Source organism: Mus caroli, unplaced genomic scaffold (genome assembly GCF_978045245.1).
Source record: "Mus caroli unplaced genomic scaffold, Mus_caroli_1 scaffold_3, whole genome shotgun sequence".
In the NCBI taxonomy this organism is placed as follows: domain Eukaryota; kingdom Metazoa; phylum Chordata; class Mammalia; order Rodentia; family Muridae; genus Mus; species Mus caroli.
This window is the reverse complement of record NW_028227258.1, coordinates 64,490,272-64,515,007: the sequence shown is the minus strand read 5'-3', so window position 1 is coordinate 64,515,007 and position 24,736 is coordinate 64,490,272. Positions and strand designations below refer to the sequence as shown.

Here is a 24,736-nt window from a genome sequence, read left to right as displayed (position 1 = left end):
TAAGGAAGGTCGGGGTTTTTGTTTGTTTGTTTTTTTCTTGGAGTGGGGAAGCAGACAGTAAAAACTCTCCCCTTGCTGCTTTCTAAGATCTGCGTTAGTGATCGGCTTGATCCTTTGAGTTTTGTCCAACCTCTGGTTGCGTGCGGTGGGTCACAAATCACCCATTGGTGATCAAGTCTGCTTAGGCATCACGTTTCCAAACTCTTTAGAAGATCTTGGGGAGTCGGGAGGGAGGGGATGAAACACACACAGGTCATGGCTATGACTAAGAGACATTAACTGGTAAAAGAGGTTGGTGACATCGAAGCTTGTGGAGGTCCTCGAGAGGGGGCGGGGGCGGAACTGGGGGTGGAGCTCCACGCAGAAAGGCGGGGGACTTAGGGCCTGGAAGTCGCCTGTGCGGAGGCTGCGAGCATCCCTCTCGGATTCGGTAGGTAACTACAGGGGGCGGGCTTCGGCTGAAGGGCGGAACTTGAGAGCCAGCCAGGGTGGCCGCAAAAGACTGCGGGCTTTTTGCCTCTGCAGGGACGGGGTTAGGCAGGGCCAGAGGCGGGGTTTTAAGCCCAGCCTTCAGGTGAACGTCTACGATTGAGCGGGGTGGGATCTGGGGCGGGGCTTGGGGGCGGGACCCAGTCTGCTTTTTGACAGCTGTCTTTTGGCACAGCCGTAGCCGAGTTGGGTTAGGAACTTGTGGCCCGGCTCTCTGCGCGTCCCCGTCCCCCCGTGGCCCTAGCCCCGGCCATGAAGCGCATCTTCTCCTGCTCCAGTTCACAAGTGGCGGTAGGTGCCAAATGTGTGGGAGAAGGGCTGGGGCTGGGATTCAAGCCGTATGTTGACAGAAGTCCTGAGTCCCATCTCCATGGACGATCGCATTAACCCTGCCTGCATCAGACTTTCCTGCGCTGCTGTTCTAATAATGCGGTCGCCAGCCCTGGTAACTGAACTTATGGGTGTTATCCAAACCCTGTCCCTTAATCTTTTCCTTTCCAAGGTGCTTCCCCTTGGCTCTTTCTCCCAACATATTTGGCTTCCAGCTTCTGGTATGCTTTCTAAAGTTCTGTTCTCTTCCAATGACCCTGGTCTCTACTTCAGCTGTGGCTCCCAGTACCAACCCACCTCCAGACATCGGCCCCACCCCCACCCCAGCCTTTGAATCCGTTCCTACTTCCATCCCTAATCCTTGCCCTATAGCTTCACTTCCATCCTTGCCTTCTCACAAGGTTCTCTCTCACATAGCTCCATTTTTAGTTTGCTTTCTGCCCCTAACAGTACTTTCTGCCCCCAAAGTATTCTCACCCCAGTGCCTTCTTCCAACCCTTCTTCACAGCCTCCTTTACCAAACTTGCCTCTTCCACTCCATGACACTGCCTCTTCCACTCTCTCAAGCACCAATCCAAATCTCTTTCCAAGCGTCTGTCCAACATGGGGCTTCTGTTTTCTCTTAATTTCCAGTGACCTTTTCCTCAATATTACTTCCTCTACCTTTTGCCTGGACCTCCTGCCTGCTCACAGTGACTTAACCTTGCAACCTACCTAGTCAGACAAACGCTGTCAGAGGACAGACAAGTCTCTTGGCTGATCCCCAAGAGCCTGGGTGAGTTGCCTGCAGAATTTACCCTGGCCAGTTCTCTGTACTGTCTGGTCTTCAGACTGGTTCTTGAGACCAATCAAGTTCTGCCTGGTTCTCCCCCCCATCCCACCCCCCCCCCCCCGATTATTCCTTTGTCTCGTTTAGCATTTGTGTTCATTTTCTTTGATTGAGTTAGGAAAATGAGATGGTGAAGAAGACAGAGTGGATCACAATGAGAGAGTTCCTGACAGGGGTTACTCTCTTCTCCATTCTCTTCCCTCTAGAACAAAACAAAGATTTCGGAAGATGGTGGTTCAGGGAGGATACAGTTGTCCTTCTCTAAAGAGTTCTTCCGGAGTGCCCCTCTGTGGAGGGAATGGCGTCCCTTGGTACTAATATTGCTTAGTTGACACGTCATTCATTCATAAGCAGATGTGAGAAATGTTTGGTTATCTCACTGTGCCTGGCAGGCCACAGAAACCTGGCAGAAACCTGTGAAGCAAGAGTAAGAACTGTCTAGGCCTGTCTCTGTCCCATTTACATTTGCTTCTACATGGAGTTTCTACACACTGACCAAACAGTAAGGGATTTACTATTACAGATAACAGAAACTGCGGCTACCTGGGTTCTTCTTCTTTTTTTTTTGTTTTTTGTTTTTTGAGACAGGGTTTCTCTGTGTAGCCCTGGCTGTCCTGAAACTCACTTTGTAGCCCAGGCTGGCCTCGAACTCAGAAATCCGCCTGCCTCTGCCTTCCAAGTGCTAGGATTAAAGGCATGTGCCACCACGCCCGGCGCTACCTGGATTCTTAACACACTGGCTTAACTCTCAGTGATTTTCTAATCCATGGCCACTTTCCCCTAATTATGGAAAGTTCCCAGAATTGTTCCCCCTTTCAGATTTATGGAGTCTGTTTCTCTTTAGGAGGGGGACTATTTCATTTTTTGTTGTTTGTTTTGTTTTGTTTTGTGTTTGTTTGTTTATTCCTTCCAGACAGGGTTTCTCTGTGTATCCCTGGCTGTCCTGGAACTCCCTCTCTAGACCAGGCTGGCCCCACTCTCAGAGATTTACCTGCCTCTGCCTCCCAAGTGCTGAGATTACAGTCGTGAGCTACCATGCCTGGCTTAGTTCTTTCTTTTTTTTTTTTTTTTTTTTTTTTTTTTGGTTTTACGAGACAGGGTTTCTCTGTATAGCCCTGGCTGTCCTGGAGCTCACTTTGTAGACCAGGCTGGCCTCGAACTCAGAAATCCGCCTGCCTCTGCCTCCCGAGTGCTGGGATTAAAGGCGTGCGCCACCATGCCCGGCTAGTTCTTTCTTTTTTGATTCTTCCATCCTGGTACTAACCGGGCCCAACCCTGGCTTAGATCCTGAAATCAAACAAATTCAAGGTGATGTGGCCCTAGGCCTTTTCTGGTTCTCTAGTCCTTGGGCAGTGAGTGCCTCCTTTTCTAGATGCTGGAGTGAGCAGTGGGCTAGATCTTGGGATCTAGAACCCTCCATCATCCTCCATGGCCCTAGTTCTCTACATGTTTGACCACGAGGAACGTCCACTCATCTGAATGCCTAGTATTGCAAGATCATAGTTTATCAAGAGTGGAGGGCGCGAAAGGCACACTTAGAACTACATGCTTAGAATGAGAATGTCTTTTCTCAAATTAGACTTGTCAAAGACTTTAAAATAGGTTGTCTGGCTTCAGCTGTGAGTTGTTCCTCAAGAAACCCTATTATCATAACCCCCAAGATGATGCCCCCCCCCCCCCCCCCCCCGCTTACCACACAGAGCCTGTTGCAGAGCCTGTGGCAGCTTTTTTGGAAACCCCAGAAGCCCAGCTTCCCAGTTATGCCAGCCAATCATCTCTTGCTATTCTAATCCAAGTCTTTGCATGAGGAACCTTCCTCTGAGGCAAGGATGGAGGTATCATTTAACACGCAGTCTGCATTGGGCTGGGGATGGGGCTGAGTCGAGAGAGTGCTTGCCTAGCGTGCTTGAAGCCCTGGGTTTAATCCTCAACTCCACATAAAGTGGGCATGGTAGCTCATGCATGCCATCCCAGGCAGAAGGATCTGAGCTTCAAGGCCATCTTCTGTTACAGATGGAAATTGGGGCCAGCCTGATACATGAGACCTGTCTCCAAAATAATAATAATAATAATAATAATAATAATAATGAAGTAGCAAATCAGCAAAATCTAATGTACAGCATATACTGTCTAGGAAAAAGACAAAAGCTCAGGCCCTCTAATCTCGGGTTATTTGACTCAGAGTCAGTGATGCCTTCAAGGGAGGCAGAGACCTAGGCTGACTCTGCCTGGGCAGGACATAGACCAAGAGACAGGCTGGTAAATAGCTTTGAAGCTTTGGCACCAGCTCAGCATAGAGGAATTTCTGTTGCATTTAAAGTGTTAATCACCAGGTCCTCATCCCTGCAAGGCAGGCATTCCATTTCCATCCACCTGATCTTCAGCAGAAGCCACTGGCTCCTCCATGGCCCCTTGGTGTCTTTGTCCTCCCATCTTTGACAGCAAGCCTGTGAGTTCACAGTCAGAGATAGGAGAGGGCACACTTACATCCACACGGGTTCCTTAATCTCATCGGTAGAAATGGCCCGGCTTGTCCTTGTTAGGGAGTCTGGTGATTAATTTGCTGATTGCTCCCTGGAGGCTGTGCTGCTGCTAATCCAGCGTCTCCTTTCCAGGGCGCTGAGTCCTGGGCTTTGGAAGAAGCCCTCCCATCCTCTACTTTCCAGTGGTTTTATTAGGAAGAATTTCTACCTTTTCTATAGTCTCCTTGGTATACTGAGACTGTAGAAAATAAGCCGGGTGGAGTCAGAAGGACCCAGCTGGAAATACGTACATACATACATACATACATACATACATACATACATACATACATACATATCCACAGTGCTAAAACACATCTTACCACCCATCCAGCGTGGCTAGCTCATAGGCTGGTATAACCAAGATCCTTCCAACTCACCAAGCTGGAGAACTCTAAGCCCGGGAACATCCAAAGTGCACCCAGCAAAGAAAGCCAAGGGGGATGAAATAGGAACTTCCATTTATCCTGTGTCTACTAAGTAACAGACACAAAACTATATGCTTTGTCTGCTCTTAAATCATTAGCGAATTGAGGTTCAAGGACGTTGGTACGTACCTGACCCAGAGACAAAGCGTTACTCTGAAGATTGTCGAGCAGGGCCTGGTGACACACACTTAGGACCCCAGCACTCTGGAGGACGGTGAGTGCCAGGCCAGTGGAGGACTTATATGGAGAACAAGGGCACCATAGGAAGAGGGAAGACAGTTTACGTTTGGGAAGGAGGAGCACCCCCCCAACCCCCAGGTTAAGGTCAGCTGGTGGCCGTAGTGAGTGGGGGAGGCATTGGTCCAGCTGTTTTCCATCAGATGACCTGATTCCCAAGGGGCACTGAAAAATGCCTGTTCTTGCGTGTCCGGACCTGCCGGGTTGTGGAGGAGTCAGTTTGCTTGCTTTGTCATTGAGAACAAACCTGTTTGGAGACTCTTCCACACATAGGGAGTAACAGCCGAGACTGAGTAGCTTTGCCCTGGAGGCATTCGCAAACTTTATCTGGACATAAGTCATCCTTTTCCCATAGCTCTGTAACAGTGTGGTCGGACACAGGAATTCAGCCTGGATGCAAGAAGCCTGAGCTATTTCTAAAGCCAATACTATTATATTACTTTTTTATGTGATCCCAGACAGATGTTTAACATATGTGTGCTTCCATTTTTCTTTTTTCTTCGAGACAGGGTTTCTCTGTGTAATTCTGGCTGTCCTGGAACTCACTTTGTAAACCAGGCTGGCCTCAAACTCAGAAATCTGCCTGCCTCTGCCTCCCAAGTGCTGGCATTAAAGGCATGTGCCACCACTTCCCAGCCTTTTTTTTTTTTTTTTTAATTGAACGACACAAGATAATATCTATCATCGCTGACTATTTTGGGGGGCTATTAGAGGTTAATTGAAAGGACCAGGAGAAGTTACGGGTGTTTTACAGGAGCGTTACCTCAGATTCCATCTATCCTAGACAATTTTATAGCTTGGACCTTTCAGTCTTCACCTTCATCCTGAGATGGTGATTAACAATTTGTGCTGGCTATATAAACAGTACTTGAGAATGAATTATTGGGCTTCCACAGACTTTTTTTTTTTCACCCTTTCCTATAACCTCTTTCTTGTAGAGATTATGCCTCATAAAGTGCATTAGGCCACCCCCTACTTCTCACTACTTCCTGTTTTGTTGTAAGGCTGCCATCCATTTATGTGGTCTACCTACATTAGCTTGTTTAATACATTGTGGTGAGGTGGTTATTACTGCCTACACTTTATGTACAAGGAAACAGGTTAAAGTGTTTAATGGCTTGCTCTAGGTCACATAGCTGAGAGTGTAGCTGAGCCAGTCTCAGACTCAGTCCAGATGAAGACCCATCTTGAAAATTTTTCTTCCTAACCAACGCTCTTTGCATTCTCCTCTTTCTTCCAGTATGTTTCCTATCTCTGGATCAAACCAGGCTTTTCTGTGCTTGCAGCCCTAGGTGGCTTTACAGCTCTCTCTTTTATGCCCTGTAATACTTCAATTATTTTAATTACTCCTCCACCCTCAAAACCTGAGCTGGAAGGTTGGAACAATGTATGCTGAGGCGTGGCTGCAGTCTGGGGCAGCTGCTCCCTGCCAGGGAAACTAGGAGGGAGGAGGGAGGGGAGGGGGGGGAATCCCTTTCTTTCTGACTCTTCTTCTGGTTACCTCCTTAAGCACAGCTAGAAACTGGCCTGCCTGTGCTGGTGGTTTCCAGTGACGAGGTCAAGAGACTAATGGAAGACAACCAGATGTAGGAAAACAGAGGCTCTAGGTTACCTCTCACCCCACCCGCAATCTGGGACCCAGAGTCAATAGGTAGAGACCGAGTGACTAGGTAAGGCTGTGGCTGAAAAGCTGAGTCCTTGATTTACCTCACAAAGGACTAAAGACAAAAGGCAGAGCAGCATGGGGGATGGGGGGTTGTGGGGTTGTGGGTTGGGTGGGGGAGACATTGAGAAGTGCCAAGGACCAATCAGGAGTGGGCAGGTTGGTTTGCTCAGGGAAGACCCAGGGAGCACTAAGGGAGGAAGTCATTGCTAGGGCTGTCTTCAGACTGGACATCTAGCATTTGTCCTGATGGTGCAGTTTGGCCTGGGTGGATTTTGTTTGTTTTATGGTATTAAGTCTGAAACCTAGTCTCTGGTGGGAGTTGTTTTTGATTTGTTTTGTTTGGTGGGAGTTTTAAATATAAATTTATTTTAAAAGGTAAATTTAAGGCCTGAAGAGATGGCCCAGCAGTTGAGAGCATTGGCTACTCTTCCAGAGGACAGAGGTTCAATTCCCAGCACAACACATGACAGCTCCAGTTCCAGGAGATCTGACACCCTCACACAGACAGACATGGAAGCAAAACACCAATGCACATGAAATAAAAATAAATAAATAATTTAAAAAGAATTTTGCCAGGTATAGTGGTACACACTTTTAATCCTAGCATTCAAGAGACAAAGGCAGGTGGATCTCTGAGTTTAAGGCCAGTCTGGCCTACATAATGAGTTCCAGGTTAGCCAAGGCTACATAAACCCTGCCAAAAACAAAAACCACAACTCCAAAACAAAAACAAACAAACAGGTGGCTGGAGAGATGGTTCAGTGGTTAAGAGCACTGACTGCTCTTCCAGAGGTCCTGAGTTCAAATCCTAGCAACTACATGGTGGCGCACAGCCATCTGTAATGGGATTCAATGCCCTCTTCTGGTGTGTCTGAAGACAGTGACGGTGTACTCACATACATAAAATAAAAAAAAAAAAACATAAATAAAATCCTAAAATGTTAGACATTCACCATTATGAATAATTTTGATTATTTGTATGGCATAGAACTACTAAACCGGGGCTGGAGAGATGGCTCAGTGGGTAAGAGCACCCGACTGCTCTTCCAAAGGTCCAGAGTTCAAATCCCAGCAACCACATGGTGGCTCCAACCATCCGTAACGAGATCTGATGCCCTCTTCTGGAGTGTCTGAAGACACAGTACACAGCGTACTTACATACATATAAATAAATAAATCTTTAAAAAAAAAAAAAAGAACTACTAAACCAAGAGGCTCTTGAGTCTGAGGCCAGTCCGGCTACATAGAGACTCTGAGACTAACCTGGGCTAGCTTGATTCTGTTTCAAAGGAAACACTTTTTTTTTTTTTTGGTTAGTTTTTCGAGACAGGGTTTCTGTGTATAGCCCTGGCTGTCCTGGAACTCAGAAATCTGCCTGCCTCTGCCTCCCTCCCGAGTGCTGGGATTAAAGGCATGTGCCACCATGCCTGGCTACAAAACACTTTTGAAATAATAAAACTAGCCGGGCGGTGATGGTGCATGCTTTTTTTTTTTTTAAAGACTTATTTATTATTATATGTAAGTACACTGTAGCTGTCTTCAGACACTCCAGAAGAGGGAGTCAGATCTCATTACAGATGGTTGTGAGCCACCATGTGGTTGCTGGGATTTGAACTCAGGACCTCCAGAAGAGCAGTCACTATTCTTAACCACTGAGCCATCTCTCTAGCCCAGTGCATGCCTTTAATCCCAGGACTTGTGAGGCAGAGGCAGGAGGATTTCCCTGAGTTTGAGGCCAGCCTGGTCTACAGAGTGAGTTGCAGAACAGCCAGGGTTACACAGAGAAACCATGTCATGAAAAACAAACAAACAAAACAAAACAACAGCAAACCCTAAAATGACAAAAGTAATAAAAAATAATTTTTTTCCTGAGAGAGTCTTAATTAACCTCAAACTTGAGATTTTCATCTCAGTCTCTCAAGTGTTGTATGCCTGCCAATACATACATACATACATACATACATGTGTGTCTATATCTGCATCTACACACACACACACGCACACGCACACATACACACACACACACACACGCATGCAGTGCTTCATGAATCTCAAACTGCCTATAATCTGGCTATGTAGCTGAGGCTGGGCAAGATCCTCCTGCCTTTACCTCCTGGCTGTGAGTACTAGCATTATGTAGAAAATCGGAGCCACCACACCAACCTTGGTAATTTTTAATTCAGAGATTCCCTCAGCACCTTTAGGTTTATGTTTGACCGTTGCTATGGATAATTCTATGGATAATTCTTGATGACACATGGAGTGGTTAGTGTTTTGCTGGCCCACTTAAGAAGTTCTGCTGCTCTGGGCCAAGTGATAATAAGCAGCAAGGACCTCCAGAATACTCCTTTACTCTTGGTTTTTTGAGACAGGGTTTCTGTCAGCCACTGCCTGGCTCCTTTATTCTTGCTGGGCATCTAATATCACTTTTCTTTCCCCATACCATTGCTAACCCCAGTGTTCACATAATCTGTAACTCCCGACTAGGTGGAGAAATGGAACCGTCGTGATCAGAAGCTGCTGGAGGCGGTGCAGCGGGGGGACGTGGGACGCGTGGCTGCCTTGGCCTCTAGGAAGTCAGCCCGACCCACCAAACTAGACTCAAATGGCCAGTCCCCGTAAGTAAGTCTTTTTGACCCCACCCTGGTACGTGGTTCGAACTTCAGAACAATCAGGCAAGGCCTATAACTTCAGAACCCTTTTATCGTTTGAATTGGAGAGTGTATGCATTAAACCTTTGCCATGTATCAAGCACAGAACAACTGAGGGAGGAGGATATTGTCCCATAGTTCCAGCCTCCGCACAAGCTACACTGACTTGAAAAAGATACAAAGCTCATTAAACCAACAGACAACTCATTGCTAAACAAAGTTTCCTCATCGCAAAAGGAGGAGGGAATGTACGCTTGAGAAGTTGGGAATGAAGAAGTAAAGTCTCAGGGGTCACGGGGCTAGAGGGAGTGCTCAGGATGAAGACAATGCCTCCTGCCAGGCTTCTCTTCGGGTCTGGCTGACTCCACGATGCTGCAGGTTGTGTGTTGGGTGAGGCAGGCAATCATGTGTGCCCTGGACATCCGTGCAACATCTGGAATACCCTGAGATTTGTAGTTCTCGCTTTTCTGGTAGCATCCTCTGGCTTCGTGGCTGTAGGTCATGGAGACAGGCTTGCTCCTCCTTTTAGCAAGGCAGACTAGGGGAGCCTCCCTCTCTGCTCTAGGAATTGGCTTTGTTAGGAAGCAGAGGAAGCAGGGCTTATTAGAGCTTCCCCTTATCAGCTGTGTTGGTATCCTGCTTATAAGTTCAGAATTTGGGAGGTCAAGTCAGGAGGATCAAGCACTGAAGGCCAGCCAGGTCTATATAGTGAGACTCTATCTCAAAGCAAGCAAGCAAGCAAACAAACAAACAAACATACAAGGCCAAAATAAAAACATCTAGATTGAAACTGATCAGAACGACTTAGAATATTAAACATGATTTTTAGAAAGGAAAGAACCTCCTCTGTTTGACCCCCCTACCCCCCACCCCCGTCTTTCATCCTTCTCTGTCTCTTGGCTTTGACCCTGGCAGGTTCCATCTGGCAGCCTCCAAAGGCCTGACAGAGTGTCTGACAATACTGCTTGCAAATGGGGCTGATATCAACAGCAAGAACGAGGACGGTGAGTCAGCCAACCCTGTGCGCCCAGTGTACTGCAGGTCTGTCTCTGGCTGCAGAGGGGCCACTACTGGGCTCCATGCAGGTTCCAGTTGTGGGCCTTTCCTTCTTTGCTCAGTCAGTCTTGGCTAGCCTCTATTTGGGGTTCCCCTCCCTTTAAGCCAGGAACATTTCACCCCACTCCCATCTCCATTAAGGAGGGTACCAGCTGCTCAAGAAACTGGAATTTCTGGCCCGGTGTGGCCCACAGCTTCTCGTCCCTAATCTCCCTCTGATTATCTGTGCGTCTCTTGCCCTCCCTCCCCGTGAGTCATCTGCAGTCATGGAGCCACACCCCCTCTCTCCTTTTCTCTTTCCAAGGAAGCACCGCCCTTCATTTGGCCACCATCTCCTGTCAGCCACAGTGTGTGAAGGTCTTGCTTCAGGTAAAGGCAGTCCGTTGGTGCTCCTGTGCAGGCCAGAAAGAAATGCAGCGTGTTCCCAACTTGGTTTTGTAGTAACCAATAATATTGTCTCATTCCAAATAGCACAGCTGATTGTCACTTATCAATATGTTCACAACATTTGTTTAGCATCTACTCTGTACTTGTACCATGCTTGATGCTGTCTGTCTCTGGGGGGCAGGCCAGAAAGCAGGGTACCCAAGGACAACTGAGTTCTGCCAGTAGCAGAGCCCATTGCAGAGACTAACCGCTATGTAGAAGAAAATCAGGAATGTTCAAATAAAAATGTCTTTGGTGGGAGGGGCTAGTAAGAGGGCTCAGCAGGTAGAAGAATTTGCTGCCAAGTCTAATGACCTGAGTCTGAACCTCAGAACCCACATGATGGAAGGAGAGACCCAGCTCCTATAAATTGTCCCCTGGCCTCCATGAGCATATCCACACCCCTCCCCAAGTTAAAAAATAAAATAAAATAAAACGGGGAGGAGGGTTATAGCAGTGGATGATTTGCATCTCCCGATGGCCACTGAGCACACACTGACTCTTCTACCTTTATTACTCCTGGTCTTTTCCAAAGGCCCTAGCTAGGAAGTAGGACCCAGTTTCAAGGCTGCCCATCACCTGCAGGGAGGGACTAGGCTTGCTTGCCTAGTAGTTAGCTTCCCTCAGAGCTGTGGTCCTCCAGTTCCTTTTCATATTACCATGGAAACTGGCAGCTTGCTATGAGGTGCTCCACATCTGCTTCTCTTTGTGGCTATTTACAGCACGGTGCTAATGAAGATGCTGTGGATGCAGAAAATCGCAGTCCATTACACTGGGCAGGTGTGTGCCTGGGGAACAGGATGGGAGGTTAGCTTTTGTGCGGGAACAACAGATGTTCTTCAGACCTCTTCTTATCTAAACGTCTTTCAATTCTTCCAGCCTCCTCTGGCTGCGCCTCAAGTGTCCTCCTGCTGTGTGACCATGAAGCCTTCCTGGACGTGCTGGATAATGTGAGTATCAGATGAGCCAACGGGTGGCCTCTCACACCAGGAGGCTGCCGTCTTCTCTGAGTTTGATTGGCTAGATCCTATCACCATTTTCTCCATCACTCCTCCTTTCCTTATCACTGGGGAGCTCCTAACTCTCTGAACCACCGGAAGTGCTTAACCCCAGGACCAGAGCTTGTTTCAGCAGGGGCGGGGGTTGGGGAAGAAGAGTTGGTGGGGTTTGAGTCATCAAATGGATCCCCCATGTCTTCCCTCAACCTCTGCAGGATGGACGCACACCCCTGATGATTGCATCGCTGGGTGGTCATGCAGCTATCTGCTCACAGCTGTTGCAGAGAGGTGCCCGAGTTAATGTCACAGACAAGGATGACAAGTGAGTCATCTCTATGTCCTATCCCAATTCCCGGTTCTTTACCAATCTAGAAAGGAGCCTTGGGCACAGCACACACACTGGAGAGAGAATAGGCTCCTCTCTGTTCTTCCAGCACTTCTTCTTTTCCAGGAATGGTTCAGAACATCTTTGCCATGTTTTAAGGGAGCCATGCTGCACAGATGGTGCCACAAGTGGAATGGCTACACCTGGGGGTCACTGCTTTAATTTACTAGTTTTCTCCTTTTTTTTTTTTTGATTTATTTATTTATTTTATGTATATGAGTACATTGTACTCATGAGGTTGTTGGGAACTGAATTTAGGACTCACTCTGGTCAACTCTGCTTGCTTTGGCCCAAAGATTTATTCATTATTATACATAAGTACACTGTAGCTGACTTCAGATGCTCTAGAAGAGGGCGTCAGGTCTCATTACGGGTGGTTGTGAGCTACCATGTGGTTGCTGGGATTTGAACTCAGGACCTTTGGAAGAACAGTCAGTGCTCTTATCCGCTGAGCTCTCTTGCCAGCCCCAATTTACTAGTTTTTAAGCTGTGTCCTAAACATTTTTCTTTCAAATGTATGCAGATGAGTGTGGTGGTGTATGCTTGTAGTCCGCTACTCAGAAGGTTGAGGCAGGAGGAGCATGAGCATATATGTTGCTCTGTGTGTGTGTGTGTGTGTGTGTGCATGCATGTGTGCGTGTGTGTGTGTGTGTGTGTGTGTGTGTGTGTGTATGCGTGTACATGTGCATGTGCAGAACTTCAGCATTCTCTAAAGCATATAAAAATGGAGCCCTCCCAGAGGTCCCACTTTCTGGTGCTGCAGTTCCAAGAAACGTCCTGCACTGGGAAAAGTCCTGCTCTGGTCTAAGGCTTTGTCCTTGGCTGGCATTGGTGTGTTGTTCTGACTCCACTGAGTGAGGGCTTACGCTGTGAGTGGAATTTCTGAAAGCATGAGGGGAAGCCGGTGTTCCAGGTTTGTCTCCACCCTCAGATCAGCTTTGATCCTGGCCTGTGAGAAAGGCAGCGCTGAGGTGGCCGAGCTGCTCCTGAGCCATGGAGCGGACGCTGGAGCTGTGGACAGCTTGGGACACAACGCTCTTCATTATGCTTTGCGTACACAAGACAGGGAGCTGTGGAGGCTGTTACAGCAGGCCCTGAACCGGCGGCGGAGAGGCGGTAAAAGTCTTTCTGTGCTCTCAAGAGTCTCTTCAATAGCCAAAGAGTTAAAGATGTTTCTTAGCATCCCACTCTCATGGAGGCTGTCCATCTGAAAGAATGGACCACGGCCTTAGTCAAGGCTTTACAGTGCTGCTGCATTTTGGGAACATGTGACCCCATGTTCCCATAAACATGGTCACAACATTCCCCAGTGTAGCCTTTGTACCTTGCAACTCTGACTATTAATATCCTTCTATTGGCTTTTGTTTGTTTGTTTGTTTTGTTTTTGAGACAGGGTTTTCTCTGACTGTCCTGGAACTCACTTTGTAGACCAGACTGTTTTCAAACTCAGAGACCCACCTGCCTCTGCCTCCCGAGTGCTGGGATTAAATGACTCTTGCTATTGTTGTCATCCAAGTGATTTCCATTTTGCCCACCGCTGATGTTCCAGTGCCTTCATAGTACACATAGCACACATAGCGCAGTGATCACTAACAGAGGCTAGTGAACAGAACGAAGAAACACGGCATTTCCAGAAGAAGAAACCAAAGCTGCAGGGTAGTTAGGGATGCATGAAATAAGACAGTCACCATTTTTCTCTGAAAAAACTCTGAAAATTAGAAGAGAGCTGAGTTCTCCTTTGTCCCATGTCTTTTCTTATAGGTCATGGACTGGTTCAACACCCAGATCACCCATCTCAGGTATGACCTCTAAGAGTCTCCCCTTTTTGTTTCTGACTTAGCTCCAAGCAATTCCCGTGTCCATGTGGGCACCAAGGCATTCTTAGAGAAGCAGGGCCCTTTCAGAGGCTTGTTGAAGAGCCTCACATCACTGCTCTTTTTTGACATAGGCCTCTTCATCTGAGCCTCGGGTGGGATCTCCTCCTAAGAACTCACGGAAAGCGGAGCCTGAGGAAGAGCAGGAGGAGGAGGGGGAGGAGCGGTGCTCAGAAGAGTGGAGGTGGAAGTTTGAGGAGGAGCAGAGGAAAGTTCATCAGCTGGAGCAGGAGCTCATGCGAAAGACAGATGAGTGCAAGGCTCACGCTGCAGCCTTCTCAAGCCTAGAGGAGCAGATTCGAGAGCAAGCGCAAGAACTAGGCCATCTCCTAGTGCAAGAGCAGGGAGCTCCAGGAAATCAAGGCCCTGGTCTCCGGCCTGAGGGAGATGGTATGGAACAGGGTTGTCCCCTGAACCTGCTGGCTGAGCGGATCCAAGAGCTGAAGAAGCAGCAGAAGGCACTGGCTACAATAAACCCAACATTAGCTCCCAAGGGAGCTGAAGAATTAACCCCGGCAGAGATCCATCATGAAGTACACAGAAAGTCCCAACCAGAGCAGGGGCTGCCCCAGGGTCCAAGTTCAGAGACCACCGGGAAAGCCACAGGACAGCAACCGAACACCAATGGCGGGCAGAACCTTGGCCTCCAGAACACTGAGCTGGTGTGTGCTGGCCAGAAGGAGAGGACCCCAGCTCCAGGGACTGAACCAGCAGGCACAGTGGGAGAACCAGTGGGCATAGCCATGAATCAGCTCCTCCTACAGCTAAGGGAAGAGCTGGCTGCAGTGTGGCGAGAAAAGGATGCTGCCAGAGGGGCTTTGTCAAGACCAGTTCTGGAGGGAGCCCTGGGGACTCCCAGAGCTGAGGCTGCAGCAGCTGCCTGGGAAAAGATGGAAGCCAGGCTTGAGAGGGTGTTGGTAAGGTTAGATGGAGCAAAGATGGGACTGCATGTGAAACCTGAGGTCCCTGTCCAGGGATCCAGAGACGGAGCCCCGAAGGCAGTCCTGGGATGCTCTAAAGAGCAGGAAGAAAAGAAGGCTCCTGGAACCAGAGGAGAGCCCTTAGGGGCCCCTGGAAGAGAACAGGCCTTAGGAGGAGGCCTGGCAAAGGGACAGTTGGAGAAAGAGGTGTCAGCTCTGAGACTGAGCAATAGCAACTTGCTGGAGGAATTGGGAGAGTTGGGGCGCGAGAGACAACGCTTGCAGGGAGAGCTGCAGTCCTTGACCCAGAGGCTACACCGGGAGTTTGTGCCCAAGCCTGAGGCACAGGTCCAGCTACAGCAGTTGCGGAGGAGCGTGGGGATGTTGACAGAGGAACTGGCCATGGAGAAGGAGGCCACAGATAAGCTGCGCAGGCGACTGGCCTCCCAGACTAGCGGCCTCCAAGGACTGTGGAACTGCCTACCCCCAGACCTCGTGGGCAAGGGGAATACACAGAGTACAGCTGCAGAACCCCTGGAGGAGCTGCAGGCCTGCATCAGCACCCTGGTGGATAGGCACCTCGAGGTTCAACGGGTGCTGGCTCGGTTGGAAGAGGAAAACCAGCAGCTGAGGGGATCCTTGGCTCCCTGTGGGGAACCAGAGGCCTCCCTCAAGGCTACAGCATCCCCGCAAGTGGCCGCCCTGGAGGAAGATCTGGGGATGCTAGAGGAAGAGCTACGGGCCGTGCAGGCCACGATGAGTGGGAAGAGCCAGGAGATTTGCAAGCTGAAACAGCTACTCTACCAAGCCACGGAAGAAGTGGCCGAGCTGAGAGCTCGGGAAGCAGCCAGCCTGCGCCAGCACGAGAAGACGCGAGGCTCGCTGGTGGCCCAGGCACAGGCTTGGGGCCAGGAGCTCAAAGTTGTGCTGGAGAAGTACAACACAGCCTGTCGGGAAATGACTCGATTGCGGGACACTGTGGCAGAGGAACGTCGCCGCAGCGAGGACCTGGCGGCTCGGGCTGCCGAGCAGGAGCGCCAGGCTGGCGAGATGCGCGGGCGCTCGGAGCAGTTTGAGAAAACTGCTGAGCTCATGAAAGAGAAGACAAACCACCTCATCGGGGCTTGCCGGGACAAGGAAGCCAAGGTGAGCACCGAGGTATCCTTGAGAGCATAGCGGGAGCCGAGGTGGTTTTGCAAGGCTGCAGAACCGAAGGTCAGAGTTCTTGCAAGAACCACTTTGTGCTCCCCTAGGGCAAGAGAGGTTTGAGGTTGAGACTGGAGCTGAGGTGGAGTGCAGATAGAAGAAAGAGATAAAAACAAATAACATAGTACAAGAGAGAAGACAGTGTAGGTATTAAAATTTAATATTCAGGGTTCAGAAGTTATGTATGCCCCTAGGGCTACCACCAGGGAACACTGTGGACAATTAGTGTTTTATCTTAATCCTGCACTAGCCCAGCCTAGTGGTGTAATGAGTTCTGTGGTTTTGCTGAGGTTCTCAGCTGACTCAGAGTCCAATGGGTTAACTGTAGCTGCTCTTCCCTCCAGGTCCACTCACAGTGGGTCCCCACAAACAATTCCCATTGGCCAAAAAAGACACCAAAGCAAAGAAAAATAAGAATAAAACAAAACAAAACAGTTCGAAGAAGTGCACAGGAGATACGCTCAGGGTCATCTTTGGCTACAGAGCTGGTTCCAAGACACCCTGGGCTCATGAAACCCTGTTTGAAGACACCAAGCAAAGCCAAGCCACAACAGAGTTTGAAAGCCACTATTTTCTTAGTGCTGTCAGACAAGGAGACATATTTTATATATTCTAAACCACTCATTTACATATGAATTTAGATGTTGTCGAACTACCCATTGAAGGAATGAATGCAGATTTCTTATTAACACTTGTACACATATCCAGATTTAGAACAACAGAAGAATATAAACAGCATATACCTTGTGTACAATGCATAGACAAAAGAACTGTTGTCCAAAATAGGCATCATCATGGGAGGGCATTAAAGGAGGCATTTTGTCAATAAATGGCAGGAAAGTCAATACAATTTGGCAAGGATGATTTGGTGTAGTAGTTGAGAATGTGGCACAAATGTGCACGTGTGTATACAGACACACAGACACACAGGGTAGGTTGGGGGATATAATTCGGTGGCAGAATGATTGCCTACCGTGTATGCAGGCCTTTGGTTCTATCCCCAGCATTGACAACAAGACAACAATAAAATAAATAAAATAAAACTTAATTGCTGACTGATCTTAGCCAACCTTGTAGGGTTGTTTGTTTGTTGTTGTTGTTTTTTCGAGACAGGGTTTCTCTGTGTAGCCCTGGCTGTCCTGAAACTCACTTTGTAGACCAGGCTGGCCTCGAACTCAGAAATCCGCCTGCCTCTGCCTCCCGAGTGCTGGGATTAAAGGCGTGCGCCACCACGCCCGGCTCAGCCCTGTGTTTTGAGGTAGGGTGTCCCTATGAAGAATTTAGTCACAGAGATCAGCCTGTTTCTGTCAGAGTACTAATATTAAAGGCTTGTGACACCATACCTGCCAACTTTCTTAACATCTCAAAGACCCAGGGTTTGTTTGTTTGTTTGTTTTTGTTTTATTGGGTCTTTGAGACAGGGCTTCTCTGTGTGGCTCTGGCTGCCCTAGAACTTGCTCTGTAGATCTGGCTTGGCCTTGAACTCAAGATCAGCCTGCCTCTGCCTCCTGAGTGCCACCACTGCCTGGTTGAAACCCAGTTTTCTCTTCAATAGGATTAAGTCCCTGGGCTGGAGAGATGGCTCAGTGGTTACGAACAATGGCTCCTCTTCCAGAGGACTTGAGTTCCCAGTACCCAAGTGGCTGTTCTTCCAGCGGCCCTAAGTTTAATTCTTTGAACCTATCCAGTGGCTCTCAACTATCTGTAATGTCAGTTCCAGGGGTTCTGAGGGCACCAGGCATGCATACCGTACATGCAGACAAAACACCCATACACATAAAAACTTTAAATAAATAAATAAATAAAAGTTTAAAAAGAAGTTGATACAGGAGAATCAGGTTCTCAAGGCTATCCTTGTGTTTGAGACCAGCTTGATTTCTAAGAGACCCTGTTTAAATAAATTATTATAAATACTCAGAAGAGTTTGATGATATGGAAGCCAGGCATGGTGGCATACACCTTTAGTCCTAGCACTTGAGAGGTAGACACAGTGGATCTCTGTGTGGTTTGCAGAAAAAAAAAAAAAAGGTTTGAGGTAATGGCTTAATGATAGAGCAGAGCATTTGAGCATTTGTCTAGAATGAAAAAGGTCCTGGTTCATCCCTGAGCACCGTCTTCTGAGAAAGAAAGAAAGAAAGAAAGAAAGAAAGAAAGAAAGAAAGAAAGAAAGAAAGAAAGAAAGTAAATTGCTTTATTGGGCCTGGAGAAATGGCTTGGCAATTAAGAATGCCTGCTGCTCTTCCAGAGGACCCCAGTTTAGGTCACTGCACCCACACAGTAACTCTGATTGCAGAGCACCTGGAGTCCTTTTCTGGCCTCCACAGCCACCAAGAGTACACAGGTGGAATGCATACTTATATACATGCAGGCAAAACACACATACATACACAAAAAATAAAATACACGGAATAATTTGGGGCATGTGTCAAGTACTCAGTAGAAAGTATGGTGGCAACACCCTTTTAATCTCAGTACTCTAGAGGCAGAGGCAGGAGGATCTTTGTGAGTTTGAGGCCAGCTTAGTCTATTTAGCAAGCCCAGGCCACCTAGGGCTATACAGTGAGACTGTTTAAAACAAAACAAAACACCAAAACAACAACAAAAACAAAACCAAAACCCCAAAAGTTCATAAACTATAGTAGAGCCAAGGAGAAATTGGTTTAAACCATGATTTATTAGCTGTGTGATTTTGGTTTTGTTTTGATTTTAGGCAGGGTCTCATTACACAGCTCTGGCTGTCATCCTAGAACTCACTATACAGGTGACCTCAAACTCACAGAACTCAGCCTGCTTCTGTCCCTAATTGCTGGGCTCAAAGGTGTGCACCACCCCCCTGGGATAACTGCATGGTTTTGAAAACGTATGAAACTCAGGCTCCTACCCATAAAATGTGGACAATAGTCCTTTCCTCAGAGAAGCATTGTTCTTAGAAGAAGGGCTGGGTTGGATATTATATAAGACAATGCATATAGGAATATCTGGCACATATTAAACACTCACCAAGAAAACCTGACCTTGACCCTGGGCCATCTGGGGGAAAGTGACTTGAGTCCCTGTTAGCTGCATGGGGTGAGAATAAGACCATTACCACCTTTTTTAGCCAAATTTGAATTGAGCTTTATTAGATACTGGTCACGAGGAGGGACACTGTCTGGGTCCATGCCCAGGATATCCTGAGAATGACTGTGAATTATGTTGGGTGCTTACAGAGGCAAACCCCACAAGGCTATGGACTTCTGTCTTCATCCAACTGGGGGGGGGGGGGCGCAAGCATGTATTCTGACATTTTCTGCCTTCATACCTCCCACCTACGTGTGATCAAGCACAAGCTGTGCAGTTGGGACAACCAAGCTTGTTTACAGGCGTGAGAACACGTGGCTTGTTTTCCTATATGAAGAACAGTCCAGGGCATCCCAGGAAGCTCTTTCTCCTTAGGCAAGTGGGGAGCGCAGGTTAGGGGCATTTCTGTTTTATAGATCTTGAGCACAGTGATGTAAACTTAAAATATAACATTCGCCTTCACTTCCCTTTCTTTCCGTTTGGCCTTAGATCAATGAGTTGCTGAAGAAGCTAGAGCAGCTTTCAGAAGAAGTTCTACAAGTCCGGGGCGAGAATGCCCACCTCGCCCTACAGCTGCAGGTATATTTTGGCCTGTAGGATGAATGATGATAGAGAAGAGGGGGTTGCGGAGTGGAAGTGGGGAGTGTCAGGAGACTAGCGGGGGTGGAGGGGGTGTGGACCAGCGATGGGCCCACAGAGCCAGCCTCAAGCTTGGTGAGCAGTGAGCGGTGAGCGTGGGAAGGGTAGACATGCAACTTCCAATGGGCGTTCCCTTCCAGGACTCCCAGAAGAACCACGAAGAGATCATCTCCACGTACAGGAGTCATCTACTGAATGCTGCTCGGGTGAGCTTGCTGGAGTCTGGGAGGCAGTAGAGGTACAGGGCTGAGGAAGCAATGTCCCGTCTGTCCTGTCCCTTCTCGTACTTGTCATTCTGTCAGGCCCACTGGACCCCGTGGCAGTCTCGTGGCGGCCTCAGGTGCTCATTAAGCAAATCCAGAGAGGCTGTGTGTGAATGGGAGGAGGGGCCGCTTCTGCTTCTCTTTCTGGCTCCCTAATCCATTGTGAGGATTTTTCCCTGTCCCCATCATCCCCACCCCGGACCCCCAGTTTCCTCTGAGGTGACTTTGCCTTAATCAAGGAAGAGTGAGTGTGCCTGCTCCTTTCTTGGGGATGATAAGGCAGTAGAGCTACATTTAGCATTCATGGTGTGGCCCTTAGAGCAATCCTGAGAGATGGATAGCATTCCCCTCCTTGTGAAGATGGGAAAGCAGCCATGGAAGAGTTATTTAATACTACAAGTGAGGGCTAGGGGCAGAGCTCATTGACAAGTACTTGCCCTGTTCAGTCACAAGTACCGAAGACCAAAAAAAGTGACATGACAGGCCAGCAGAATTAGTTAAGGATTATGTAATTGCAAGAGGTAATGACCGGCATTCTGTTCTCCTACAAAACTGCTCTCTCATCTGCCTCTCCCCACGGTTTGCACTCCATCATCTTTTATATCCTTCCTGTAACCCCCAGGGCTACATGGAACAAGACGTCTACAACATCCTACTTCGAATCCTCAGCATGCAGGAGTGAGGCAGGCTCACTGTGTGCCCTCAGGGATAAAGGCATTTCTCTTTTGTGAGTTGTGGGTGGAGGCTAAAGAGGGATGGGGCTATGGAGAAAGGACTTGGGGGTAAGGGACGGGGTGGGTTTTTTGTTTGCCTCTCTGGTGGCTGACATTGGGGAGTCCTGTAGGGCATAGAACATTGAAGTAAAGTTAACTGAAAAGATAAAGTGTGGGTCACTAGGGGGAGTCAGGACCTTGTGAGCAGGTGGCACGAGATTAGTGACTAACGGGATGACTGTGGATAGGACAGACAGAAAAGATGGCTGGAATATTTTCCTAAAGTCTGGGGTACAGAGATGCCAGTTAAGAATGAAGGGTAGTGGGACAGTTGTTCCCTAGGGCGGGACTTTACGGACCTCAGGCTTTCCCACCCTTCACTCAAAATCCAACCATCTCCCAGCCTCCCTCCTACCCCTTTGTGGGCAGCCCTCTTTCCAGTTTGGAAAGACAAGCAGACCCTTTAACATGTTGATGTGGATAGGAGGAGAGCAAGGATACAGAATTCATCTTTGAATTTCTTCTTTCAGGGAATAATGAGGCTCGATCAAGCTGTGGTGGGCAGGTGGGTGGATGGTGATTACCCACTAGTGGTGCTGTGGGTGGGGCTTCACAGGACACACGAACTCCAGACCTGAAAACCTGGACCCTGGAATCAGCACAGATGAGACCAGAGTTGTGGATGTAAACTAGCTCCGTGGAAAATAAAGCAGAAAACAGATGGTCCTATTGTTGTGGTTTCTGTCAAAAAGGGTGGAATGGGGGAAAAAAAAGAATTTTTTTTTTTTTTTTTTTTTTTTTTTTTGGTTTTTCGAGACAGGGTTTCTCTGTGTAGCACTGGCTGTCCTGGAACTCACTCTGCAGACCAGGCTGGTCTCGAACTCAGAAATCTGTCTGCCTCTGCCTCCCAAGTGCTGGGATTAAAGGCATGCGCCACCACCGCCTGTCAAGAATTTTTTTAAAAGATTTTTAAATTTATTTTATGTATATGAGTACATGGTTGCTGTCTTCAGACACACCAACAGAGGGCATCGGATCACAGTACAGATGGTTGTGAGGCACCATGTGGTTGCTGGGAATTGAACGCAGGACCTCTGGAAGAGCAGCCAATGCTCTTAACCACTGAGCCATCTCTCCAGCCCAGGAAAACAAAAAGAATCTTGATCAAACAACTTAAAAAATCAGCTGGAGCCGGGCGTGATGGCGCACGCCTTTAATTCCAGCACTTGGGAGGCAGAGGCAGGCGGATTTCTGAGTTTGAGGCCAGCCTGGTCTACAAAGTGAGTGCCAGGACAGCCAAGGGTACACAGAGAAACCCTGTCTCGAAAAACCAAAAAAAAAAAAAAAAAAAATCAGCTGGGTGTGGTATACACCTTAGTCTCAGTGCTTGGGAGGTGGGGGCAGGGAGAACAAATTTCAGGACCAGCCTTTGCTACATAGTGAGGCCAATCAACCTGGGCTGCAATTGCCACTCTGTCTAAAAACAAACAAACAAACAAACAAACAAACAAACAAACAAACACACTACATCCTTTCTCTTCCCCTGTTAGCAAAGTTCCTCACTAGAGTGATACATTTGTAACTGTGTCAGTACACACTGCACAGGCTTTCCTAGAACATAGTAGCGGCTACTCATTAGACAGGTTTGCAATGGTGGTGTTCAGCACAGTAAGCACAGGAGTTTTACAGCCATAGGGATTGTTTATGCTCTGCTCTGCCTGTTGCTTCCTTCCCTCTCCTAGCTTCTGGCCTTTTACATTTTTATTTATTTATCTTTGAGACAGGGTTTCTCTGTGTGGTCCTGGCTGTCCTGGAGCTCACTATGTAGACCAGGCTGGCCTGGAACTCACAGATTTCAACTGTGATTCCAACGTCAAGGGGATTGGACACCTCTGACCTTAGAGGGTACTCATGCTCTGTCACAGACAATTAAAACAATAGTCTGAGCCTGCAGATAGCTCTGGTAGCTCGTATGCTTGTTGCTGGGTTTAAAGACCTGCCCTCAATCGGCTGGTCCCACGTGAGGGAAGAAGAGAGCCAACAAAATTGTCCTGTCACCTACACACCAGTGTCACATGCACACTGAGTGCACACACAAAATAAATGTAAAAGGTAAAAATTCTGTTAAAATCTTGCCTAAATAAAAATTTAAAAAAATTCTTGCCTAAATAGAATAGGACTACCGTGACTACTGTGCTGGGTACATACATTGCAAACCTGTCTAGGCCCTAATATACCCTATGGATGCCTGTGACAGTGTGTGCTGATTTGACATACATGTTCAAATCACCATTCTCTGTTTTGGGTGCATATACATTTTTAAAAATCTGAATTAAAAAAAAATGACACAAATATATCCTAGAGCAGTTTTCAATATACAAGTGACTCTTAGGTCCACAGTGAGAAATGTCTGATTCTTGAAAGAAGGAAGGGACATCAGGTTTGGTTCTAGGACAGAAAGATTTGATTTCTCAGCTCCCTGACCCTCCTCTAGCCTGGCTACTACATGAGAAAGAGTTTCTCCAAAATCTGGACCACAGGCCAGAGACCTGCAAGCAGATCCCTCCCCATCCCTTCCCTCAGCCCGCCCTCTGCTGGGTTAAGCTGGGTCAGACAGCAGGGGCTTGCCAGTAGAGTCTGGCTCCAGGGAAAGAGTAAAGAAAGATTGCTGTGGGAAACTGGGGCTACACATGGGGCTGCAGGAACAGGTCCAGAGCTTGGCTGAGGGGGAATGCAGCTGAGATACACAGATCATAGAGAAGGGCCAGACTAGCTTTGAGGTTCACGGAGAGAAGACTGATGGTGAAGCGGAAACTGCTGGGGGGCGGGAAGTGGGGCGGCACTGAAAGGGTTCAGGAATTTCTCTTAAGAGGAATAGAATATTTTCCCCCTTCCTCTCAGTCACTAGAGATTATCAAGAATCGGTGCATTTGTTATATTCGGAAGTATTGGTGGGAAAACCAAGAAAATGCAGAGAGAAAGATCCAGAGAGGGAGAGTCCCACTTGGCTAAGTTCAAGTATGTCAGGAAGTAGTTTTGGTTACGAAAAGCAGGCCTTGAGCTGATCCCAAGATGGCAGCTAGAGAGTGGTCAGTGATTCTCACAATGGAGTAGACTGCTCCTGACATAACTATACCTGTACAGTCCCTAATCTGTCAACGTCAAACCCAAAGAGTGAATGCTCCTTGGTTTCATAGTTGCCGTGCCGGCTTGCTACCGTAATCCTGATGCTCCTTCTATCCCCCGACGCTTACATGTACAGGTGTCCATAGAGGTCGGGAGAAGGTGCTGGGTCTCCTGGAGCTGGAGTGTCAGGGAAGTGAGCTCTGGCTCTCTGCAAGTGCAGGAAGTGCTGTTCTCTACCAGGCTGGCATGGAGGTCTGAGGACAGCTCTTGGAAGTTAGTTCTCTCCTTTTGCCATGTGGAGAATGGGTTCCGGTCATCAGGCACCTTTATTGACCGAGCCATCTTACTGTCCCAGCCCCCAGCATTTCTTGTAGTTCAGGCTGGCCTTTAACTCTGTTTTTTGTTTGATTTTTTGTTTTTCTTTTTTAAGACTGGGTCTCTCTATGTAGTCCTGGCTGTCCTGGAACATGCTACATAGACCGGGTTGATCTTGGACTCACAGAGATCTACCTGCCTCATCTGTGGAGAACTAGGATTGAAGGTCCTCCACCATATCTGGCTTGGCCTTGAACTCTTGATCTTCATGCCTTCATCTCCCAAGTGCTCCAATTTTTTTTTTTTTTTTTTTTTTTGGTGGAGATAGGGTTTCACTATATAGTACTAGTGTGTAGAGCAGGCTGGCCTTGAAATCACAGAGATCCACCTGTTTTGTCTCCCAAGTACTATGATTAAAGGGTATGTGTTACCATATCTGGCTCATTTTTATTTTTAATTTTGTTTTAAGACTGGGTCTTGTCATCTAGTCTTGGCTGGAGTGGAACTCATCAAGCCGACTGGGCTGTATTCAAACTTGATTGATTTGCCTGCCATTGGCATGTGGGAATTTCAGATGTGAGCCATGTCCAACTTTGTTTCTTT

At 47.9% G+C, this 24,736-nt stretch overlaps 1 protein-coding gene across 1 annotated transcript; it reads left to right on the top strand.

Moving 5' to 3' along the window:
- The first annotated feature begins 654 nt into the window (after positions 1-654).
- On the top strand, positions 655-21,384 carry Ankrd35 (ankyrin repeat domain 35). The gene is made up of 14 exons (XM_021158727.3): positions 655-780; positions 8,989-9,119; positions 10,068-10,156; positions 10,513-10,577; positions 11,357-11,414; positions 11,514-11,584; positions 11,848-11,954; positions 12,949-13,133; positions 13,779-13,816; positions 13,966-15,957; positions 19,567-19,656; positions 19,857-19,922; positions 20,602-20,706; positions 21,223-21,384. The coding sequence occupies exons 1-13, from the start codon at positions 742-744 to the stop codon at positions 20,659-20,661; spliced, it is 2,991 nt and encodes a 996-aa protein (XP_021014386.1). The 5' UTR covers positions 655-741; the 3' UTR covers positions 20,662-20,706; positions 21,223-21,384.
- The last annotated feature ends 3,352 nt before the right edge of the window (positions 21,385-24,736 follow it).

Coding starts and splice junctions, on each gene's coding strand:
- Ankrd35 (XM_021158727.3), top strand. CDS start 742: ATGAAGCGCATCTTCTCCTGCTCCAGTTCACAAGTGGCG. Junction 781..8,988: donor GCTCCAGTTCACAAGTGGCG/GTAGGTGCCAAA, acceptor ACTCCCGACTAG/GTGGAGAAATGGAACCGTCG. Junction 10,578..11,356: donor GTGTGAAGGTCTTGCTTCAG/GTAAAGGCAGTC, acceptor GGCTATTTACAG/CACGGTGCTAATGAAGATGC.